Here is a 20,179-nt window from a genome sequence, read left to right as displayed (position 1 = left end):
AAGACCTTAATAACCACAAACATTATGCTTGCTGAGACCCTGAGCTCTGCCCATATTGCCCATGAGCCCTCTGACCTGTCAACCATCAGTACAGCTGTGATATTCTCCTGAACCAGTAGCGCAACTTCCCCACCACTTTTGCGCCCCATTCTATCCCACTTGTAGCATCTAAGTCCTGGAATGTTTAGTTGTCGATCCTGTCCTCCTCTCAACCAGGTCTCTGTAATAGCAACATCATAGTTTGAAGTACGAATCCAATCTCAAAGTTCATCTACTTTAGCTGTTTTACTTCTCACATTAAAACAAATGCACTTCAGACGACCAGACCCACTGTGTTCAGCAGCTTCTCCGTGCCTGCTCTTCCTCTGAGGCTTATTATCCTTATTCTCCAGTTCCTCTCAATTATTCCACCTTCTGACCTGGTTCCCACCTCCCTGCCACACTACTTTATCAGCCAACTCAGTAGCCTAATACCAGCGTTCTCCCCATATCTTTTGTGCCACTTCGCCCTCAGTGCAATATCTAACTGCTTCTTGAAAACATAGAATTTTTGGGCCTCAAATACTTCCTGTGCGAACACATTCAACAGGCCAACCACTCTCTGGGTGAAAAGATTTAATAACAATAATAATCACTTATTGTCGTAAGTAGGCTTCAATGACGTTACTGTGAAAAGCCCCGAGTCGCCACATTCCGGCACCTGTTCGGGGAGGCTGGCATGGGAATTGAACTCGCGCTGCTGCCTTGTTCTGCATTACAAGCCAGCTGTTTAGCCCACTGTGCTCTACCAGCTCCAATGAGATGAGGATTTCTCCTCGTCTCTGTCCTAAATGGTCTGCTCCAGATCGTCAGACGGTGACCTCTGGTTCTGGACATACCCACCATCGTGAACATCCTTCCTGCACCTACCCTGTCTAGTCCTGTTAGAATTTTATCAGTTTCTGTGCGATCCTCCCTCATTCTTCTGAACTCCAACAAAGAGTGTCCTGACCGATTAAATTTCTCCTCATACGCCAGTACCACTTTCCGAGGAATCAGTCTAGGAGACCTTTGTTGAACTCCCTTGAGAGCAAGAACATCCTTATTCAGATAAGGAGACCAAAACTGCACACAATATTCCAGGTGTGGCCTCATCAACGCTTGCATAACTGCAGCAAGACATCCCTCCTCCTGCACTCGAATCCTCATGCTTTGAAGGCCAACATACCATTTGCCTTCTTTACCGCCTGCTGTATCTGCATGCTTACCTTCAGTGACTGGTGTACGAGGACACCCAGATTTCGATTCACATTCCCTTCTCCTAACTTATGACCATTCAGATAATAGTCTGCCTTCTCGATTTTGCGACCAAAGTGGATAACCTCGCATTTTTCTCCAAATTATACTGCATCTGCCTTTCATTGGCCCACTCACACAACTTGTCCAAATCACACTGATGGATCTCTGCACCTTCCTCACAGCTTACTCTCCCACCCAACCCGGTGTGATCAGTAAATTTCGAGAGATTACATTTTGTTCCCTCATCTCGATCATTAATATATAATGCGAATAGCTGGGGTTCTAGCACCAATCCTTCAGTACCCCACAATTCACTGCCTATCAATTTGAAAAATACCCTTAATTCCTAATCTTTGTTTCCTGTCTGCCAACCAGTTATCTATCCATCTTAATACACAACCCCTAATCCCTTGGACTTTAATTCTGCACACTAATTTCTTATGCGTTTCTTTGTCAAAAGCCTTCTCATGTCCCAAATACCACATCCACTGGCTCCCCCTTGTCAATGCTAGTAGTTACATCCTCGAAGAATTCCAGTAGATTTGTCAAGCATGCTTTCCCCTTCATAAATCGATGCTGACTCTGTCCGGTCCTGCTACGATATGATTTGACAAGGCATTAGGACAGATCCATGGATAGGAAAGGTTTAGAGGGATATGGGCCAAATGCAGACAAATGGGGTTAGCTTAGATGGGCTCTTGATTGGCATGGACACAGTTTCTCTTTATCTCCTTGTTTAAATAATGGAGTGATATTAGTTATCCTGCAATCTGCAGGAACTGTTCCAGAGTCCATAGAATTCTGGAAGATGACTACCAATCCATTCCTGCTTTAGTGCCACTTCCTCAATACTCTGGAAGGTAGATTCTCAGGCCCTCGTGATTAATCAGTCTCCTACGAATTTCCTCTAACACCATTCTCTACTAATATTGATCTTCTTCAGTTCCACCCTCTCACTAAACCCTGCATTCACCAACATTCTGGATCTGCTTTGTGGTCCGCATTTGTGAAGGCTGAGCCGAAGTATGTGTTGCGTAGCTCAGCCATTTCTTTGTCCTCTATTATACATTCCCATCCAGTTTTAACTTAAGCAGTTATTTTATTTTTGTTTCAGCTGGATGAACTTTCAGTGCAATTTTCTTCCTTCAAAGAATTTGGTTTTCTTTTTGTTAATTGATAATTTTGGTAAGCATGGGTTTTGAGAGTGGGATCGTTGTATTCCTTTATCTGTAATATTAATTAAAAGCATACTCACATTACATTTCAATTTTCTGTTTGGTTACAAACCATAATCTAATTTCTCTATATTGGGAAACAACATAAAAAATCTCATTTTAACAGTGTTCACTCAATTGTGAAGTTTTGTTGATGTTTCAATTTTCACACATTAGGAAATTTGTTTAACCTATTGTGGCCATCCAGTTATCAACTGACTTTTCACAAGATTTGCTGTACAGTTGTATTTTACAAAAGTATTCTTACATATTCCATCTGTCGCTGGTTGAGCAACCATACATTGGATCATCGTTTACAGATAAATTGCCGAGTTTTGTTCAATGTATCCACTGTCGGTATCGATTAAGAGTCACTTTATTGCAATAGTGAAGAAAATTGAAAATCCTTTCCAAGATTCGTATCATCTTCACGTTTGCATAATTGCCCCAGGCTGGGTAACTGTTGCTCAACATTATTTCTTTCTAATTTGTGGACAGGTCAGTTTTTGTACAGCCAGATGATTCCGTTACGCATTCATTTATCTTGGATTTTCCGGATTTCAACCTGGTCAGCAGTTGTGTCATTTGTTGTTTTTCCGCAAAAGGATGACATCCATTTCATCTTAACTTTCGGAATATTCTAGATGTCTTCTTTTTATTGGTACATAATCTTCTAGAAATAATCAATCGCATTTGTTATTCATTTATTTCCTACATGTTCAACAAAGATCTAAAAGTGGGTTGATTGGAACATGTAATATCCGAGGGTCCCTGTCAGGGTGGTTTGGGAGAGGATGATTTCTCCTGTGGGAGAATCTAGGACTTGGGATCACTGTATAAAAATAAGGGGTCACACACTAAAAAATGAGATGGAGTGATTTTCTTTCTTTCTGAGTCTTTGGAGCTTTCTTCCTGAAAAGGTGGTCGAAGTAGAGCCTTTGACTATTTCTAAAACAATGGTGGAAAAGACTTTTGGTAAGCAAGGGTAGGTGGTATGCAGATTTGAATGGACTATCAGATCAGCCATGATCTTACTAAATAGCGGTGCAGGCTCGAGAACCTGAATGGATTACTCCTGCTGCCTGTTCATATGTTTGTGTCGGTTTGCATGGTATTTCCAGGATGCATTGTTTGTTCGATCAAAGTATCACTAATCAGTTCTTGCATGCTGCCTACATCACATAATCGAATCCACAACTCATTGGTAGCTATATGGCTTAAAACTGAAAAATGGGCATTCATTAAACAACAAAGTGGGGCAGCTTGGTGGCGCAGTGGGTTAGCGCTGTGGCCTCACGGTGCCAAGGTCCCAGGTTTGATCCCGGCTCTGGGTCACAGTCTGTGTGGAGTTTGCACATTCTCCCCGTGTCTGCGTGGGTTTCGCCCCCACAACCCAAAAATGTGCAGGCTAGGTGGATTGGCCACGCTAAATTGCCCCTTAATTGGAAAAATAAATTGGGTATTCTAAATTTATATTTAAAAAAACAACCAAGTTTTCAGAAAAGATAGAGAAGGCACACAAGTGCACGATGGAAGTGCAAAATACATGTGGAAGGCACACATGCTGGCTCAATGGTTAGCACTGCTGCCTCAGAACACCTGATACCAGGGTTCAATTCCAGCCTCGGGTTGCTGTCTCTGTGGAGTTTGCAGTTCCTCCCCGTGTCTATGTGGGTTTCCTCTGGATTCTCTGCTTTCATCCCACAGTTCAAAGATGTGCAGGTTAGGTGGATTGACAATGCTAAATTTCTCTTTAGTGTCCAAACAGTTGGGTGAGGTAATTGTGTTGCAGGGATATGCTGGAAGTCTGGGCTTGGGTCTGGTACTTTTTCCAAGGGCTGGCCTGGTGCAGACTTGATGGCCTCTCACTGCACTGTAAATTCTATGATTCTATAAGTGAGGTAGAATGGCAGTATCAATTAGTGAAGACTTGGCAGTGTTGAGAGAATGGAGGTCCTTAATGGTGTTGCGGATGTGAATCTGTGGCAGCAGGTGGGGAGCGGGGGAGGTGAGTGTGGTGGAGATTGTCTGATTATGTAGATTGGGGCAAGCAATGTGCCTATTGTGTTAGAGGTGAGAAGCACAGTGGCCATGTCACACTACAGAGACTTTCGGTCTCTAAATGGAGACAGGAATGAACAAAGTTGCAGCAAAATTATAGATATGTGCAATAACGATAGTGCAGTGATATTGGGGGACATGATGTACCCAAATAATGATTGGGATAATGTTAGAGTAAAGAGTGAGCAGGTGAGGAATTTTTGAAACATGATCAGGGAAGCTTCCTTTATCAATACGTCCACGGCCCAACTAGAAAGCAAGCATTGCTGAATCTGATGTTGGGAAATGAGGTAGGCAAATAGAACAAGTTTTTGCAGAAGAACATTCAGCAAGAAATGTCATCATGCATAATTTTCGGAATAGTAATGGAAAAAAACAATAATGATATAAAGTAGAATGTTTGGATTGGAAGTGGACTAATTCCAAAGCCCTTGAAAGGGATGTAGCTAGAGTAAAACATACAGGAACATCCACAACCAAACAATTTGTGATCTTTAAGGGAGAAGCGCTTCAGATAAAGGGAAGGTATATTCCAACAACTGTAGAAATTCGAGTCAACGTTCGATGGTTGAGGAGGGAAATAGCAAGTCTGGTTAGACAAAAAAAGAGGTGTATATCAGGTGAATTCTTCAAGTGAGGATCAGGTCCAATGCAAAACGTTGAGAGGAGAAAAGAGACTAGTAAAGAAGGAAGTTGATAATCGAATTGAAGTCAGCATAAAAGGCAACACAAAATATTCTACTGACATGTCAATGGTAAACGGATATTAAGGGATTGAGTGGTCCTATTTTAGACAAAGCCATGTCATATATGATTAGAAGTTTGTGGTTACATTCGAATCACAGATGAGTTCCCTGCTGAGCTTGCATGCTAGTTTTTGTGATTTATGCAGAAGGACTCCCAAATCCCTCTGTGCTCAACTGTTGTAGTAATTCTCCATATTCAGCTTTTTTATTCTCAGGCCAAAATGCGTAACTTCATATTTTCTTACATTGCCTTCTGCCAAGTTTTTGCCCACTCAATCAACCTGTATATAGCCCCCTGTTCTGCACCACTTGCCTCCCCATCTATTACTGTGTCATCTGCAAACTTGGCAATAGTACATTCACTTCCTTCACCTTAATATATAGTGATCCTTGTGGCAAGCCACGAGTTACATGTTGTCATCTTGAAAACGCCATTCTACCCTAGCTCTCACTCTGATCACTTAGTCAATCCTCTTTCCATGTTAATATATCACTCCCAACACCATTGCCACTTATTTTATTAAGTCGCCTTTCGTGCAATACCTTATGAAACCCTTTTTCGAAATCAAAGTATGTTATATCTACTGGTGGTCGTTCTGCTTGTTACCACCTCAGATAATTCTAACAATATTGTCAGGCATGATATATCCTTCATGAATCCATGCTGACTCTGTTCAATTATATTATATATTTTTAAATGTTCTGCTATTACATCCTTTATAATAGGCTCTAACATTTTCCCCAATGAAAATCTTAAGCTAACTGGCCTGTTACCCTCCATTTGTCTCCCTCCATGTTGAATACAGTAAGAAGTCTTACAACACCAGGTTAAAGTCAGGTGAAGGAGCAGTGCTCCGAAAGCTCGTGTTTGAAACAAACCTGTTGGACTTTAACCTGGTGTTGTAAGACTTCTTACTGTGCTCACCCCAGTCCAACGCCGGCACCTCCACATCCATGTTGAATGTAAGTGTCATTGTCAGTTTTTCAATCCTCCAGAACTTTTCCAGAATTTCAGTATTTTTGGAAGATTATGACCAATACATCCATGACCTCTGTTGCTACTTTCTGCAATATCTTGGGATGTAACTATTCAGGTCCAAGGAAACTATCGACCTTTACGCCTAATCATTTCCTTTGTATGTTTTCTTGAATGATGGTTATTCCACTTATTTCCTTCCCGTGGGGCCTATCGACTGTTTTTCCCATTAGTTGCCCTCATACTTTTTCTCGAAGGACTTAAGTTATTGTACTTAATTGCCCTGCCCCCATCACACCCCTTTGCTTTCTGCACCTTAATTATGTAGAACTTTTGGAATGTTACATGTGTCTTCCATTGTGAATACCAACGCAAAGTACTTATTTATCTCCTCTGCCACTTTCTGGTTCCCCATTTGTCCTGGTTCCCCAAGTTTGTCACTCCCAAACTAAATGGAAATTCTACCATATTACGCTCACTGCTTTGGAGGGATTCATTTACTCTGAGATTGTTTATAAACCTGCCACATCACACATTGCCAGGTCGCAAAGTAACCTGACTCCTGTTTGGATCCACAATGTATTATTCTAGGAAACCATCCTGAATACACTATTATTTATTTATCATGGCTAACACTGCCCCTTCGGAATCCGTATGAAGATTAGAATCACCCATGATTAATGTGCTGCCTCATTCTCTCCTGATTTATTTTCAGTTCTACAGTATAGCTGCTGTTAGGCGACCCACTCACCACTCCGACCATTGTATTTTTCCTCTTGTTATTACTTATTTCCACCCATATGGATTTTACATCTTCTGACCTAAGATAATTTCTTGCTCTTGTTCCATCTCATTCGAATATTGCTACATCACCATCCTTTCCCTACTGCCTGGCTTTACAAAAAGTAATGCACCTCTGAATATTTAGTTTCGGATATGATATCCTTGTGATGGAAAGATAGAAAATAGGAGCAGGAGTAGGCTATTTGGTCCGCCGAGCCAGCTGCCCCATTCAATATGTTCATGGCTGATGGCCCAACTGAGTAACCTGTTCCTGCTTTTCCTCTTATCGCTTAATCCATTTAGCCCCAATAGCTATATCTAGCTCATTCCTGAAAACATACAATATTTTGTCCTCAGTTGCTTTCTGTGGTAGCAAATTACACAGGCTCACCACTCTCTGAGTGAAGAGATTTCTCTTCATCTCAGTCCTAAATGGCTTACATTGCATCCTCTGACTATGGCCCCTGGTTCTGAACTCCCCTGCCAATGGAAAGATCCTTCCTCTTTCTACCCTGTTTAGTCCTGTTAGTGTTTTATAGGTTCCTATGAGGTTCCCACTCATTCTTCTGAATTGCAGAGAATATAATCCAAACCAACTCAACGACTCCTCATACATCAGTACCACCATTGTTGGAATCAGTCCAGTAAATCTTCGCTGCACTCCTTACATAACAAGAAAATTGTTTCTGAGATATGAGTCCAAAATGGCTCACACTATTTCAGGTGTGGTCTCACTCAAACCCTTTTTTAAATGCACCAAAATATCCTTGTTCCTGTGCTGAAATCCTCTGGCTGTGAAGGCCAACACACCATTTACCTTCTTCACCTTCTACTGAACCTGCATGTTTATTATCACTGACTGGCGTACAAGGACAATCGAGTCTCATTGAACATGCCCTTCACTCAATCTTTAGTCATTCAGATAATAATCTGCAGTTCTGTTTTTAGTAACAAAGTGGATAAATTCACATTTAACCACGTTGCACTGTACCTGCCATGCATTTTTCCACTTGCTCACTCAGTTTGTCCAAATAACACAGATGGATCTCTGCATCCTCCTCACACTCTCCCTCCCATGCAGCTTTGTGTCACCGCTATCAACAACAATGGAACAGAATACCCGGAAACATTGTCCATCGTGACCGGGTACTTTAGCCAGGCCAAACTTAAGATATACAGTTTAAATTACACCAACGCATCTCCTGTCCCACCAGGGGAACCAACATCATTGACCAGTGCACCACTGAACAAAATAAAATGGGAAGATGACCATTTTAACCCTTTGTCTCCCTTTGTTGAATTCCAATCTACTCCATATCCTCAGCTCTGCTAGGTTTTTTTCTTCTGACCAATTTCTATGCCTCTTCATTGGATCTAATGTTTACTCTAATTTTCCTTGTAAACCATGGCATGGTCACCTTCCCTTTTTATTTTTTACCCCAGACAGGAATGAAGAATTTTAGTAGCTCACGCATGCAATCTTTGAATGTTTACCAGTGCCTGTCCACAGTCATCCTTTTAAGTCACGTTCCCCAATCCACCATACAATCTTTATTGGTGTCACAAGTAGGCTTACATTAACATTGCAATGAAGTTACTGTGAAAAACCCCTGCTCACCACACTCCAGCGCCTGTTTGGGTAGACTGAGGGAGAATTCAGACTGTCCACTTACGAACAAGCACGTCATTCAGAACTTGTGGGTGGAAACCGGGAGAAACCCCACAGACAGTGGGAGCATGTGCAGACTCTGCATGGACATTGACCCAAGCCAAGAATTGAAACCGGGTCCCTGGCGCTGTGAAGCAACAGTGCTAACCACTTTGCTACCATGCAATCCTAACTCAACCTGTGCCTCACACCATAGTAATTTATTTTATTTAGATTCAGATCCCTACATCAGGATCAACCTCATCACTCTCCATTTTATATTTTTAATTTTTAAAATAAATTTAGAGTATCCAATTCATTTTTTCCAATTAAGGGGCAATTTAGCATATTCAATCCACCGACCCTGCATATTTTTGTGTTGTGGGGCGAAACCCACGCAAACACATCAAGAATGTGCAAACTCCACATGGACAGTGACCCAGAGCCGGGATCAAACCGGGGACCTCGGCGCTGTGAGACTACAGTGCTACCCACGGCGCCACCATGCTGCCTGTCACTCTCCATTTTGATGAAGAGATATTTCATATAATGGTCGCTCATCTCCAAGAGGTCTCACACAACTAGATTGCCAATTATTCCTTTCTCTATGCACAATACCTAATCTTGGATAACCTGTTTTCTATTTCATCAACACAGCCCAGCCCATCACACGAAACTACCTCCCATCCATTGACTCTGTCTATATCTCTCACTGCCACGAGACAGCAGGCAGCATAATCAAGGACCCCTTCCATCCACGGTATTATCTCTTTCAACCTTTTCCATTAGGCAGAAGATACAAAAGTCTGAAAACGCGCACTAACAGATTCAAGAATAGGTTCTTCCCTGCTGCTACCAAACTCCTGAATAGTCCTCTTATAGACTGACCTGATCTCTCTACTGTGTAGTACTACACTCTGTATGTGTTACCCGACATCTATGTATTTACATTGTGTATCTATAGCATGTCAGATGTTTTTCATGTATGGTACGATCTGACTGGACTGGATGCAGAGCAATACTTTTCACTGTACCTCAGTACACGTAATAATAAATCCAAATCGAATCTAGCTGGCTCTTCACCATATTTGTCCAGAAAATCATCCTGCGCATCTCAATGCATTGATACAGAATACCATCATGTACACCTTAATGCATTGGTACAGAAAACGATCCTAAACCTCTGTAGCTATAAGATAATACCCATTAATCACAATTTGTGCAGTTAATTCATGTATTTTTGTGCTGAATGCTACGTCTGTTTGAGAAAGATTCATTTGCCTTGTACCACTTTCTCACCTTTGAGCCTACTTAGTGCTTTTTTACGTTTGTACACTCTATCCCTTCCTGTTGCACCTGGGTGTCATTACCTGAATAGCTGTCTTGCAATGCAATATTATTTTAATTTGTCGGCTTATGTATCCACTCCCCACCTCCCCCCCCCCCCCAATTAATTTACAGACTTTTCTACTTCTCAGTTGTGCAGTTTGTGAGAATTCTGCTCCCACCATTGTTTAGACCTCACTTTCCGCAGTGCTGATGCCAATGCCCGATGATCGGAAACCTGCGTCTCCCACACCAGTGATGGAGTCAGGTGTTTATCTCTCTAGTATTATGTCCCCTATGCCAATTTTCATGGTGCTCATGGGAAGGATGATTGAAGCGGAAACAATCAATGGGGCCAAAAGGAAACTGGATGGATATTTGGAGCGGGATGATGTGAGTTACTGGACTGCTGCAGTGAAAGGAGGCACGTACTCGGTAGGCCGAATGGCTTCCCTCTGTGGTTCAACTAGAAACATAGAAAATAGGTGACATTCGGCCCTTCGAGGCTTGCACCCCCATTCAGTACGATCATGACTGATCATGAAAATTCAGTGTCCCACTCCCGCTTTCTCTGCATACCCATTAATCCTTTTAATGCCACCTTCAGTTTGCTCTTGAATATATCCAACAAACCTTTGCTATCGGTTTTTATATTCTGAGCTAGGATACTCTCATAATCTATCTTACTTTCCTCTATACCTTTTTTTGTGGCTTTCTGTTGACCGTTAAAGATTTCACAATCCTCTAATTTCCCACTAATCTTTGCTCCTTTGTATGCATTTTTTTTCAGTTTGAACCCCTTTATTTCCTTATATATCCATGGCTGATTATCCCTTTTCCTACAGTACTTCCTTTTCACTGGTGTATACTTTTTGTGAGCATTGTTTAAAATCACTTTGAAAGTCCCCCAATGTTCCTCAAATGTCCCTCCACAAACTGTTTGGTCCCAATCTATTCTTGCCAACTCCTCCCTCATCCCATTGCAGTCTCCTTTGTTTGATCACAATTTACTGGGATTGGATTTTACCTTCTCACGGTCCATCTGTATTTTAAATTCAGCCAAACTGTGATTGCTCCTTCCGAGAGTATCCTAACTGTGAGATCATTAATTATTCCTGTCTGATTACACAGAACGAGATCAAGGATACCTTGCTCCATCATAGGTTCCTTACATACTGTTCGAAGAAACTATCATGGATACATTCTATGAATTCCTCCTCAAGGTTGCCCTGACCGACCTAGTTTGACCAATTGACAAGTAGATTAAAATCCCCTGATAATTGCCATACCATTTTTACATGCATCAGTTATTTCTTTATTAATTGGCCACCCTACTGTGATGTTATTATGTAGTGGCCTACAAACACGTCAATAAGTGACCTTTTCTTCTTAGTATTTCTAATTTCCACCCAAATGGATTTAACTGTTTTCTCCACAGGACCCATATCATGTCTCACTACCGTCCTGATGTCACCCTGAAATATCAAAGATACATCACCTCTCTTACCTTCCTGTATCTCCTTTCGAATAGTCTGATATCCCTGGACACTTAACTACCAATTATGACCATGCTGCCGCCATGTCTCTTTAATGGCCACTAAATCACACCCATTTGCAATGATTTGAGCTGTCAACTCATTTATCTTGTTTCGAATGCTATGAGCATTCAGATAAAACCCTAGTTTTTATACCAGCACGGTAGCGCAGGTGAGGGCGGCACAGTAGCACAGTGGAGGGTGGCACGGTAGCACAGCGGTTAACACTGTCACTTCATGGCACCAGGGAGCCGGATTCGATTCCCTGCTTGGGTCACTGTCTGTGCGGAGTCTGCACCTTCTCCCCGTGTTGGCGGGGTTTCCTCCAGGTGCTCCAGTTTCCTCCCACAAGTCCCGAAAGACGTTCTTGTGAGGTGAACTGGACATTCTGAATTCTCCCCCAGTGTACCCGAACAGGCGATGGAGTGTGGCAACAAGTGGATTTTCACAGTAACTTCATTGCTTACATCCACAGCCCTTTTCTCATCAATTTCCTTTGTAAATTCATCAAAAAGCTCAATAGAGTTAGTGGGAGATGACCGTCTCCGTACAAAACTATGCTGCCTGTCATTAACTGGTCCATTTTCTCCAAATGTGCATGTATCCTATCCCTCAATATCTTTTCCAATAGCTTCTTCACTATTGATGTCAGGCTCACCGGCCTATAATTTGCACGATTATTGTTCTTTGTATCTCTGGAACTGCTGCCACGTTCTCCAGACTGCCCCACCTTCGCTGCTCGCTTCTCTGCTTCATAGAATATACCGTGCAGAAGGATGCCATTCGGCCCATCGAGTCAGCACCCTACTTAAGCCCACACCTCCACCTTATCCCGCAACCCAGCAACCCCACCTAACCTAAAGGCAATTTAGCATGACCAATCTACCTAACCTGCACATCTTTGGATGGCAGGGGGAAACCCCGCAGATATGGGGAGAACATGCATACTTCGCAGAGTGACCCAAAAGGGACCTCTGAAAATTACCCGTTTATTCCCACTCTCTGCTTCCTGTCTGCCAACCAGTTCTCAATCTACGTCAATGCATTATCCCCAATACCTAGTGCTTTAATTTTGTCCACTAATCTCATGTGTCATCTTCAATTGGTAAATTAATGAAGGAAATCAAGGCAATCACATCAAATGTAAAACAGGCAAATCATTTTTTGACATATTACCAGGCTTAGAAAATAACATTATCTTCTCAATGAACTGTGTTTTTTAAATTATGACCTTCATATTCCCCAGAAGCTGTCTCACTGCCAACTTATGACTTTCCACCTTTTACGTCGTTTTTCCTGGCCTCTTCTCCTCGACACCTATTAAAATATAATTCAGAAATCGGGAGAAACAGTATGAAATTGCATTGGTTGAAATCCTTTAGCAACCGTTTATAGCAACTTATTCTTTACTTTACGTGCGGTAAGATAATTCACGGAAAAACTGAATGGAAATAATAAAACATAGAACATAGAACAGGCCCTTCGGCCCTTGATGTTGTGCCGAGCATTGTCCTAAACCAAGATCAAGCTATCCCACTTCCTGTCATTCTGGTGTGCTGCATATGCCTATCCACTAACCGCTTGAAAGTTCCTAAAGTGTCCGAATCCACTATCACAGCAGGCAGTCCATTCCACACACTAACCACTCTCTGAGTAAAGAACCTACCTCGGACATCCCTCCTATATCTCCCACCCTGAATCTTATAGTTATGCCCCCTTGTAACAGCTACATCCACCCGAGGAAATAGTCTCTGAACGTCCACTCTATCTATCCCCGTCATCATGTTATAACCCTCTATTAAGTCGCCTCTCATCCTCCTCTGCTCCAAAGAGAAAAACACTAGTTCCCTCAACCTTTCCTCATAAGACCTACCCTGCAAACCAGGCAGCATCCTAGGACCAAGGGCAATGTGTCCAAGTTTGCAGATGACACTAAGATGAGTGGTAAAGCGAAAAGTGCAGAGGATACTGGAAGTCTGCAGGGGGATTTGGATAGGTTAAGTGAATGGGCTAGGGTCTGGCAGATGGAATACAATGTTGACAAATGTGAGGTTATCCATTTTGGTAGGAATAACAGCAAACGGGATTATTATTTAAACGATAAAATATTAAAGTATGCCGCTGTGCAGAGAGACCTGGGTGTGCTAGTGCATGACTCACAGAAAGTTGGTTTACAGGTGCAACAGGTGATTAAGAAGGCAAATGGAATTTTGTCCTTCATTGCTAGAGGGATGGAGTTTAAGACTAGGGAGGTTATGTTGCAATTGTATAAGGTGTTAGTGAGGCCACACCTGGAGTATTGTGTTCAGTTTTGGTCTCCTTACTTGAGAAAGGACATACGGGCACTGGCACTGGCACATTATGCTCCCTAATTCTTGCCTCATCGCATCATAATTACCCCTCCCCCAATTATGAACCTTGCCCTGCTGTATGGATCTGTCTGTCTCCATTGCAATAGTGAAAGACACCGAATTGTCGTCAATATCTCCAAAATGCTCTCCCACAAAGAAATCTAACACTTGGCTCGGTTCATTACCCAGTCCCAAATCCAATGTGGCCCCCCCTCTTGTCGGCCTATCCACATATTGTGTCATGAAACCCTCCTGCACACACTGTACAAAAACTGCCCCATCCGAACTGTTCTACCTATAGAGGTTACAGGCAATATTTGGAAAGTTAAAGTCACCCATGCCAACTACCCTGAGACCTCCACACCTATCCACAATCTGTTTTGCAATTTCTTCCTCCACATCTCTATTACTATTTGGGGGCCTATAGAAAACTCCTAACAATGTGACCGCTCCTTTCCTATTTCTAACTTTGGCCCATATTACCTCAGTAGGCAGATCCCCTTCGAACTGCCTTTCTGCAGCCATTAAACTATCCTTGATTAACAATGCTACTCCTCCACCTCTTTTACCACCTTCCGTACTCTTACTGAAACATCTATAACCCGGAACCTCCAACAACCATTCCTGTCCCTGTTCTAACCATGTCTCCATAATGGCCACAACATCGTAATCCCAAGTACCAATCCACGCTCCAAGTTCACCTACCTTATTCCGGATGCTCCTTGCATTGAAGTAGACACACTTCAACCCAACTTTCTGTCTGCTGGTACACTCCTGCGACCTTGATACCGTCCTCAGTACCTCACTACTCTCAACACTGGCTTCTGAACTACAGCTCGTTTTCCCAGCCCCCTGACAAATTAGTTTAAACCCCCCCAGACGAGCCATAGCAAATATCCCTCCCAGGATATTGGTGCCCCTTTAGTTCAAGTGCAAACCGTCCTGTGGTCCCACCTTCCCCAGAATGTGCTCCAATTATCCACGTACCTGAAACCCTCCCTCCTACACCATCCCTGCAGCAAATCAGGGTGGAATAGAAGCAGGGGTCATCAAGCAGCCTATTGAGCTTGCCGCAACATTCAATAAAGACCATTGTGAATTTGATTGTGATGTTAATTATGTTTTTTGTCTCAGGAAGCTGCTTAATGAACCCTTTCTGAACTGCTTCCAAAGGAAGTATATTACTTCCAGAGCAAGGAGACCAACAGTATGCACAACACTCTGAGCTGCATTGTATCTCTACTACAGGGGCATATGCAAGCCAGATATAAAGATGGTGGACATTGACACTGAAACTGGGAGACACTTGCTGGTGGCCGTGACCATTGGATCCTGATTGTTTGGAAAACTACTGGTAGAGGTGAGCAAACACGAAAAGCTCAGCTGGGTGAGACAAAACAGAAACCAGCAGATGGTGCATCTTCGCAGCCCACTGTAGTCCTCAGTATTACAAACGGCAGAGTGGGGCTCCTGATCCACACCAGGTGATGGTTAATATAGACACAACAGTGCAGACCATGTTCTTAGGATATAGAAGGCTGCTACACTTTATGGTTGCTGTATCACTGATGCCCTGTACAGTTGTAGCAAGTCGTCTCTTCTTTCTAATCCATTTTCCATGCAATAAAAGGCAACCTTCCAGTTACATTTCTAATGACTTGATCTTTTTAGAGCAGCACGGTAGCACAGTGGTGAGCACAGTTGCTTCACAGCTCCAGGGTCCCAGGTTCGATTCCTGGCTTGGGTCACTGTCTTTGTGGAGTCTGCACATTCTCCCCGTGTCTGCGTGGGTTTCCTCCAGGTGATCCGGTTTCCTCCCACAGTCCAATAATGTGCAAGTTAGGTGGATTGGCTATGCTAAATTGCCGGTAGTGTCCATAAAGGTTGGGTTAGGTGGGGTTACGGGGATAGGGTGGAGGTGTGGGCTTAGGTAGTGTGCTCTTTCCAAGGGTCAGTGCAGACTCGATGGGCAGAATGGCCTCCTTCTATGATCCTATGATGTAACCTTGATGTGGAGATTCCGGCGTTGGACTGAGGTGGGCACAGTGCAAGTCCAGGTTAAAGACCAACAGTTTTATTTGGAATCACTAGCTTTCGGAACATAGCTCCTTCGGTGAGTTCCTGTACAGTTCACCTGATAAAAATCTAGTGATTCCAAATAAACCTGTTAGACTTTAACCTGGTTTTGTAAAAATTCTTGGTGTAACCTGTATGCTTTTTTTTTTGTGAAAGATTTGCAATGACATATACCTCTGTACTGCAGCATACTGCAGTCTTTCCATTTGGTTATTTGGGACTATGATGACTTTACTCTTCCTCAATCTGTCACATGTCTGTGCAATGAATTTATTGACATGAATTTTCAGCCTATTTTTGTCTTCCCCACAACTTCCTGTCCAAAGAACGTAAGATTTAAGTGTAGCGACCAGCTCCGCTATTCGATCGTAAATGATTTTCCATCAACATTCCATTTTCAGCACAATTTCATATGGCTTGATATTGTAATGCCTAGAAATCATCCATCCCTATCTTGAATGTACATAATGAGTGAACATACAGCATCTGAAGTAGATAATTCTAAACTTGCACATCCTCCAATTGAAGAAATTCCATTTCATCTCAGTCCTCAATGGCATCCTTCTGAAATGGTGTTGCTTGGTTTTAGACCTCCCTTCCAAGGCACACATCCTTCCTGCAGCAACCCTCTTGAGCCCTGTAAGAACTCTGTCTGTTTCAATGAGATCACCTATCATTCTTGTAAATTCTAGGCTCCCTCTCCTCAGTGCCTTCTCATAGGACAATTCTGTGATCACATGGATCACTCCAGTGACCTTCCTGTCACTCATGCTATGTAAATATAAACTTCCCTCTCTGACGAGACCAAACTATACACAATACTCCAGCTGCAGCTCACTACGGCTCTATACGATTGCAGCAATACTTTACTCCTGTACTTTAATTCTCTTACAATAAAGGCCAACGTACCAACTTCCTGCTTATGCATCTGCATGTTATCTCTCTGTGATTTATGAACAAGGACATCAGGTCAATTAGGACATCAATACTTGCCAGTGTCTCACCATTTAAGAAATAAACTGATTTTTTTCCTACTGACATGTCTTTGTCCACCAACAGATAGAAAAAATAGCTCCAGAGATAGGAAGGTAGAAATCTATATGGTCCAGAATAAAATCAATTGGAGAAAAAAAACTGGGGAGGCAACATGAGAGCGTGTTTATAGGCAGCGAAACGTTATCGTCCAGAATACACTGAAAGAAACGCTGATGGTATTCTGAAATAAATTCGGCAAATAAACACCCGGGGGTGACTGTATGTCTGGTGGCGATGTGCGCGTTCTTAGAAGGCGTTAACGAGTACACAGGAGAGTGGGAATAAATCATAACAATTTCAAAGAGCAGGCAATGCATCTGGAGTTGGGAGGACTTAGTGTGCTCCACCTGTGCTGTCAGGGTGTGTGTTTGAGCGAGACATCATTGAAGAACCGAGGGAAAAATGACGGCGATTTTTAAGTGTTGCATTAATCTAAAAAATAACTGCCACCGTAAAATAACAGCCTGGACTTTCTCGTGGCATCGAGCTTTGATCATGTTTTTTCCATGGATAATGATTTTGTAACAATGATTAACAGAACTCAGCAATTCCTTCCGTGTCATACATCAAACATTTTGTTGAACATTGTATTCCTGTCTTAAAATGATCTTACCTATGGGGATTATCTGATGTAATATGGTTGAAGATGATCACCATTAGTGTAATAATTACCAAAATCCCCAATGTAGTTCGATAAATCAGGTGGACAGGAAGTACAAAGTGGCAACCTGGAAAAGTATAAGGCAATCAATGATCCATTGCTCAAAGCCAGGAACTAAACTCTGATAATATTTATGGTTACTGAGCCTGGAATCATAATTCAGAATCAAGGATTCTAGAATTTCCCCACCAGGGTTTCTATATCTATTTTGTGTTTTGCAAAGCCCTGCAGTGCAGTAAGCATGGGGGGTGATGGCCGAGTGGTAATATCACAGGGCCAATGTTCCAGAGGCCCGGGTCCCCAGATCTGGGGACACGTCTTCATATCCCACAATGCCAGCTTTGGAATTTAAATACAATTCAATCAGTACATTATTCAGTAAAATAAAGCTAATCTCATGACTGATGACCACAACAATTATCATAGATTGTCATATAAGTCCATCTCATTGAAAAATGTCCTTCACAGGGACATTATTGCCATCACAAATTAAGACAAATCAGATAACATAAAAATTGGGAGATGCAGGGTTTAGGGCAAGAGAGGAACTGAAGAAGATCAATATTAGTACAGAAATGGTGTTGGGGAAATTGAAGGCTGATAAATGCCCAGGGCCTGATTACATCCCAGACTACTTATGGCTCTAGAAATATTGGATGCATTGGTGGTCATGTTCTAAGATTCTAGAGACTGGAACAGTTCCTGCAAACTGGAGGGTAGCTAATGTAACTTCACTATTTAGAAAAGGAGTTCGAGAGAAAATTGGGAATTATAGATCAGTAAGTCTGACATCAGTCGTGGGAAAAATTCTAGAATCCATGAACAAAGATTTTATAGCAGAACACTAAGAGAATAGTGGCAGGGTCAGGCAGTGTGAGCATGGATTTACGAAGGGGAAGTCATGCTTGACAAATCTACTGGAATTCTTCGAGGGTGCAACAAGTAGAGTTGATGAGTGGGCATCAAAGAATCCCGTACCAGCTTCCCCGAACAGGCGCCGGAATGTGGCGACTAGGGGCTTTTCACAATAACTTCATTTGAAGCCTACTTGTGACAATAAGCTATTTTCATTTTTCATTTTCAATGTGGTATATTTGGACTTTCAGATGGCTTTTCAGGAAGTCCTAGATAAGAGATTAGTGTGCAAAATTGAAGTGCATGGTATTAGAGGTAGTGTTTGAGATGGATAGAAAACTTATTGGGAGATAGGAAACAAAAAGTAGAAATTAACAAGTCTTTTACAAATTGGCAGACAGTGACTATTGGGGTACCGTAGGGCTCTGTGCTAAGACCCCAGCTATTCACAATATATATCAATGATTTTTGGTGGGGGAGCAAATTGTAAACCTCCAAATTTGCAGATGACATCAAGTTAGGTGGGAGGGTTAGCTGTGTGGAGGGTGTGGAGATCCTTCAGTAATTAGCCAAATGGATGGCAGATGCAATACAATTTGGACAAATGCAAGGTTATCCACTTTGGTCGTGAAAGTGAAAAGGCAAACTGTTATCCGAATGGCCATAACTTAGAAGATAGTGTGCAACAAGACCCGTGTGTCCCCGTACACCAGTCACTGAAGATAAGCATTCCGGTGGGGTTGGCGGGAAAGAAGGCAAAAGGTATGTGGGGCTACATAGTGAGTGGATTCAAGCACAGGAGCAGGGATGTCTTGCTGAAGCCACACCTGGAATATCGTGTGCTCTTTTGGTCTCCTTATCTGAGGGAGGATGCTCTTGACCTTGAGGGAGTGCAGTAAATGTTTACCAGACTAATTCCTGGGACGCCGGGACTGACGTATGAGGAGAGATTCAATTGGTTAGGATTGAATTCGCTGCAGTTAAGAAGAATGATGGACGATCTTACAGAAACGTATGAAGTTCGAACACGACTAGTCAGAGTAGATGCAGGATGGATGTTCTCGATGGTGGGTGTGCCAGAATCACGGGTCCTGGTCTGAGGATATCGGTTTAGGACAGAGATGAGCAGAAATTAATTCACCCAGAGAGGGATCGGCATGTGGAATTTGTTACATCAGGAAGTAGTTGAGGCCAAAACAGTGTATGTTTTCAAGAAGCAGATAGATATAGCACTTAAGGCAAAGGGGATCAAAGGATGTGGGGGGAAAGTTGGATCAGACTATTGAGCTTGATGATCAGCCTTGGTCATAATGAATGGCAGAGCAGGCTCGAATGGCCGATTGGCCTCCTCCTGCTCCTATTTTCTATGTTACTATGTACTTTTTTAGATATAAGTTTTAAATTTCCTGCAGTGCAGAAGGAGGACATTCGGCCCATCGAATAACCACTGACCCTCTGAAAGAGGATCCTATCACCATCCATTTCCCCACGCTATTCCGGTAACACCACACATCTTTTGACTAAGGGGTAATTTAGCTTGGCCAACCAACAAAACCTGCACTTCTTTGGACTATTGGAGAAAACTGGGGTACCTGGAGGAAACCCACGCAGACACGGGGAGAAAGTACAAACTT

The 20,179-nt window shown here is 42.5% G+C and overlaps 1 protein-coding gene across 9 annotated transcripts in view; it reads right to left on the bottom strand.

Moving 5' to 3' along the window:
- Positions 1 to 2,488: 2,488 nt before the first annotated feature.
- LOC119970989 (tapasin-related protein-like) overlaps positions 2,489 to 20,179 on the bottom strand; it is a 30,033-nt gene continuing 12,342 nt past the window's right edge. For 2 of the 9 annotated variants that reach the window (XR_005461711.1, XM_038806108.1), the window contains exons 4-6: positions 17,643 to 17,757; positions 12,799 to 12,884; positions 2,489 to 3,165 (exon numbers count right to left, since the gene is read on the bottom strand). Coding sequence is in view for 5 of the 9 variants with exons in the window: in XM_038806108.1 (XP_038662036.1) it covers positions 12,833 to 12,884; positions 17,643 to 17,757 (167 nt within the window). In the remaining 4 variants the exon portion in view is untranslated. The remainder of the gene's footprint in view (positions 3,166 to 12,798; positions 12,885 to 17,642; positions 17,758 to 20,179) is intronic. The other 7 variants (XR_005461712.1, XM_038806109.1, XR_005461709.1 and 4 more) reach the window with 4 other exon arrangements.

This window comes from Scyliorhinus canicula, chromosome 9, assembly GCF_902713615.1.
Source record: "Scyliorhinus canicula chromosome 9, sScyCan1.1, whole genome shotgun sequence".
NCBI classification, from domain to species: Eukaryota; Metazoa; Chordata; class Chondrichthyes; order Carcharhiniformes; family Scyliorhinidae; genus Scyliorhinus; species Scyliorhinus canicula.
The sequence above is the reverse complement of the archived record's forward strand: the minus strand, read 5'-3'. Positions and strand labels throughout refer to the sequence as shown.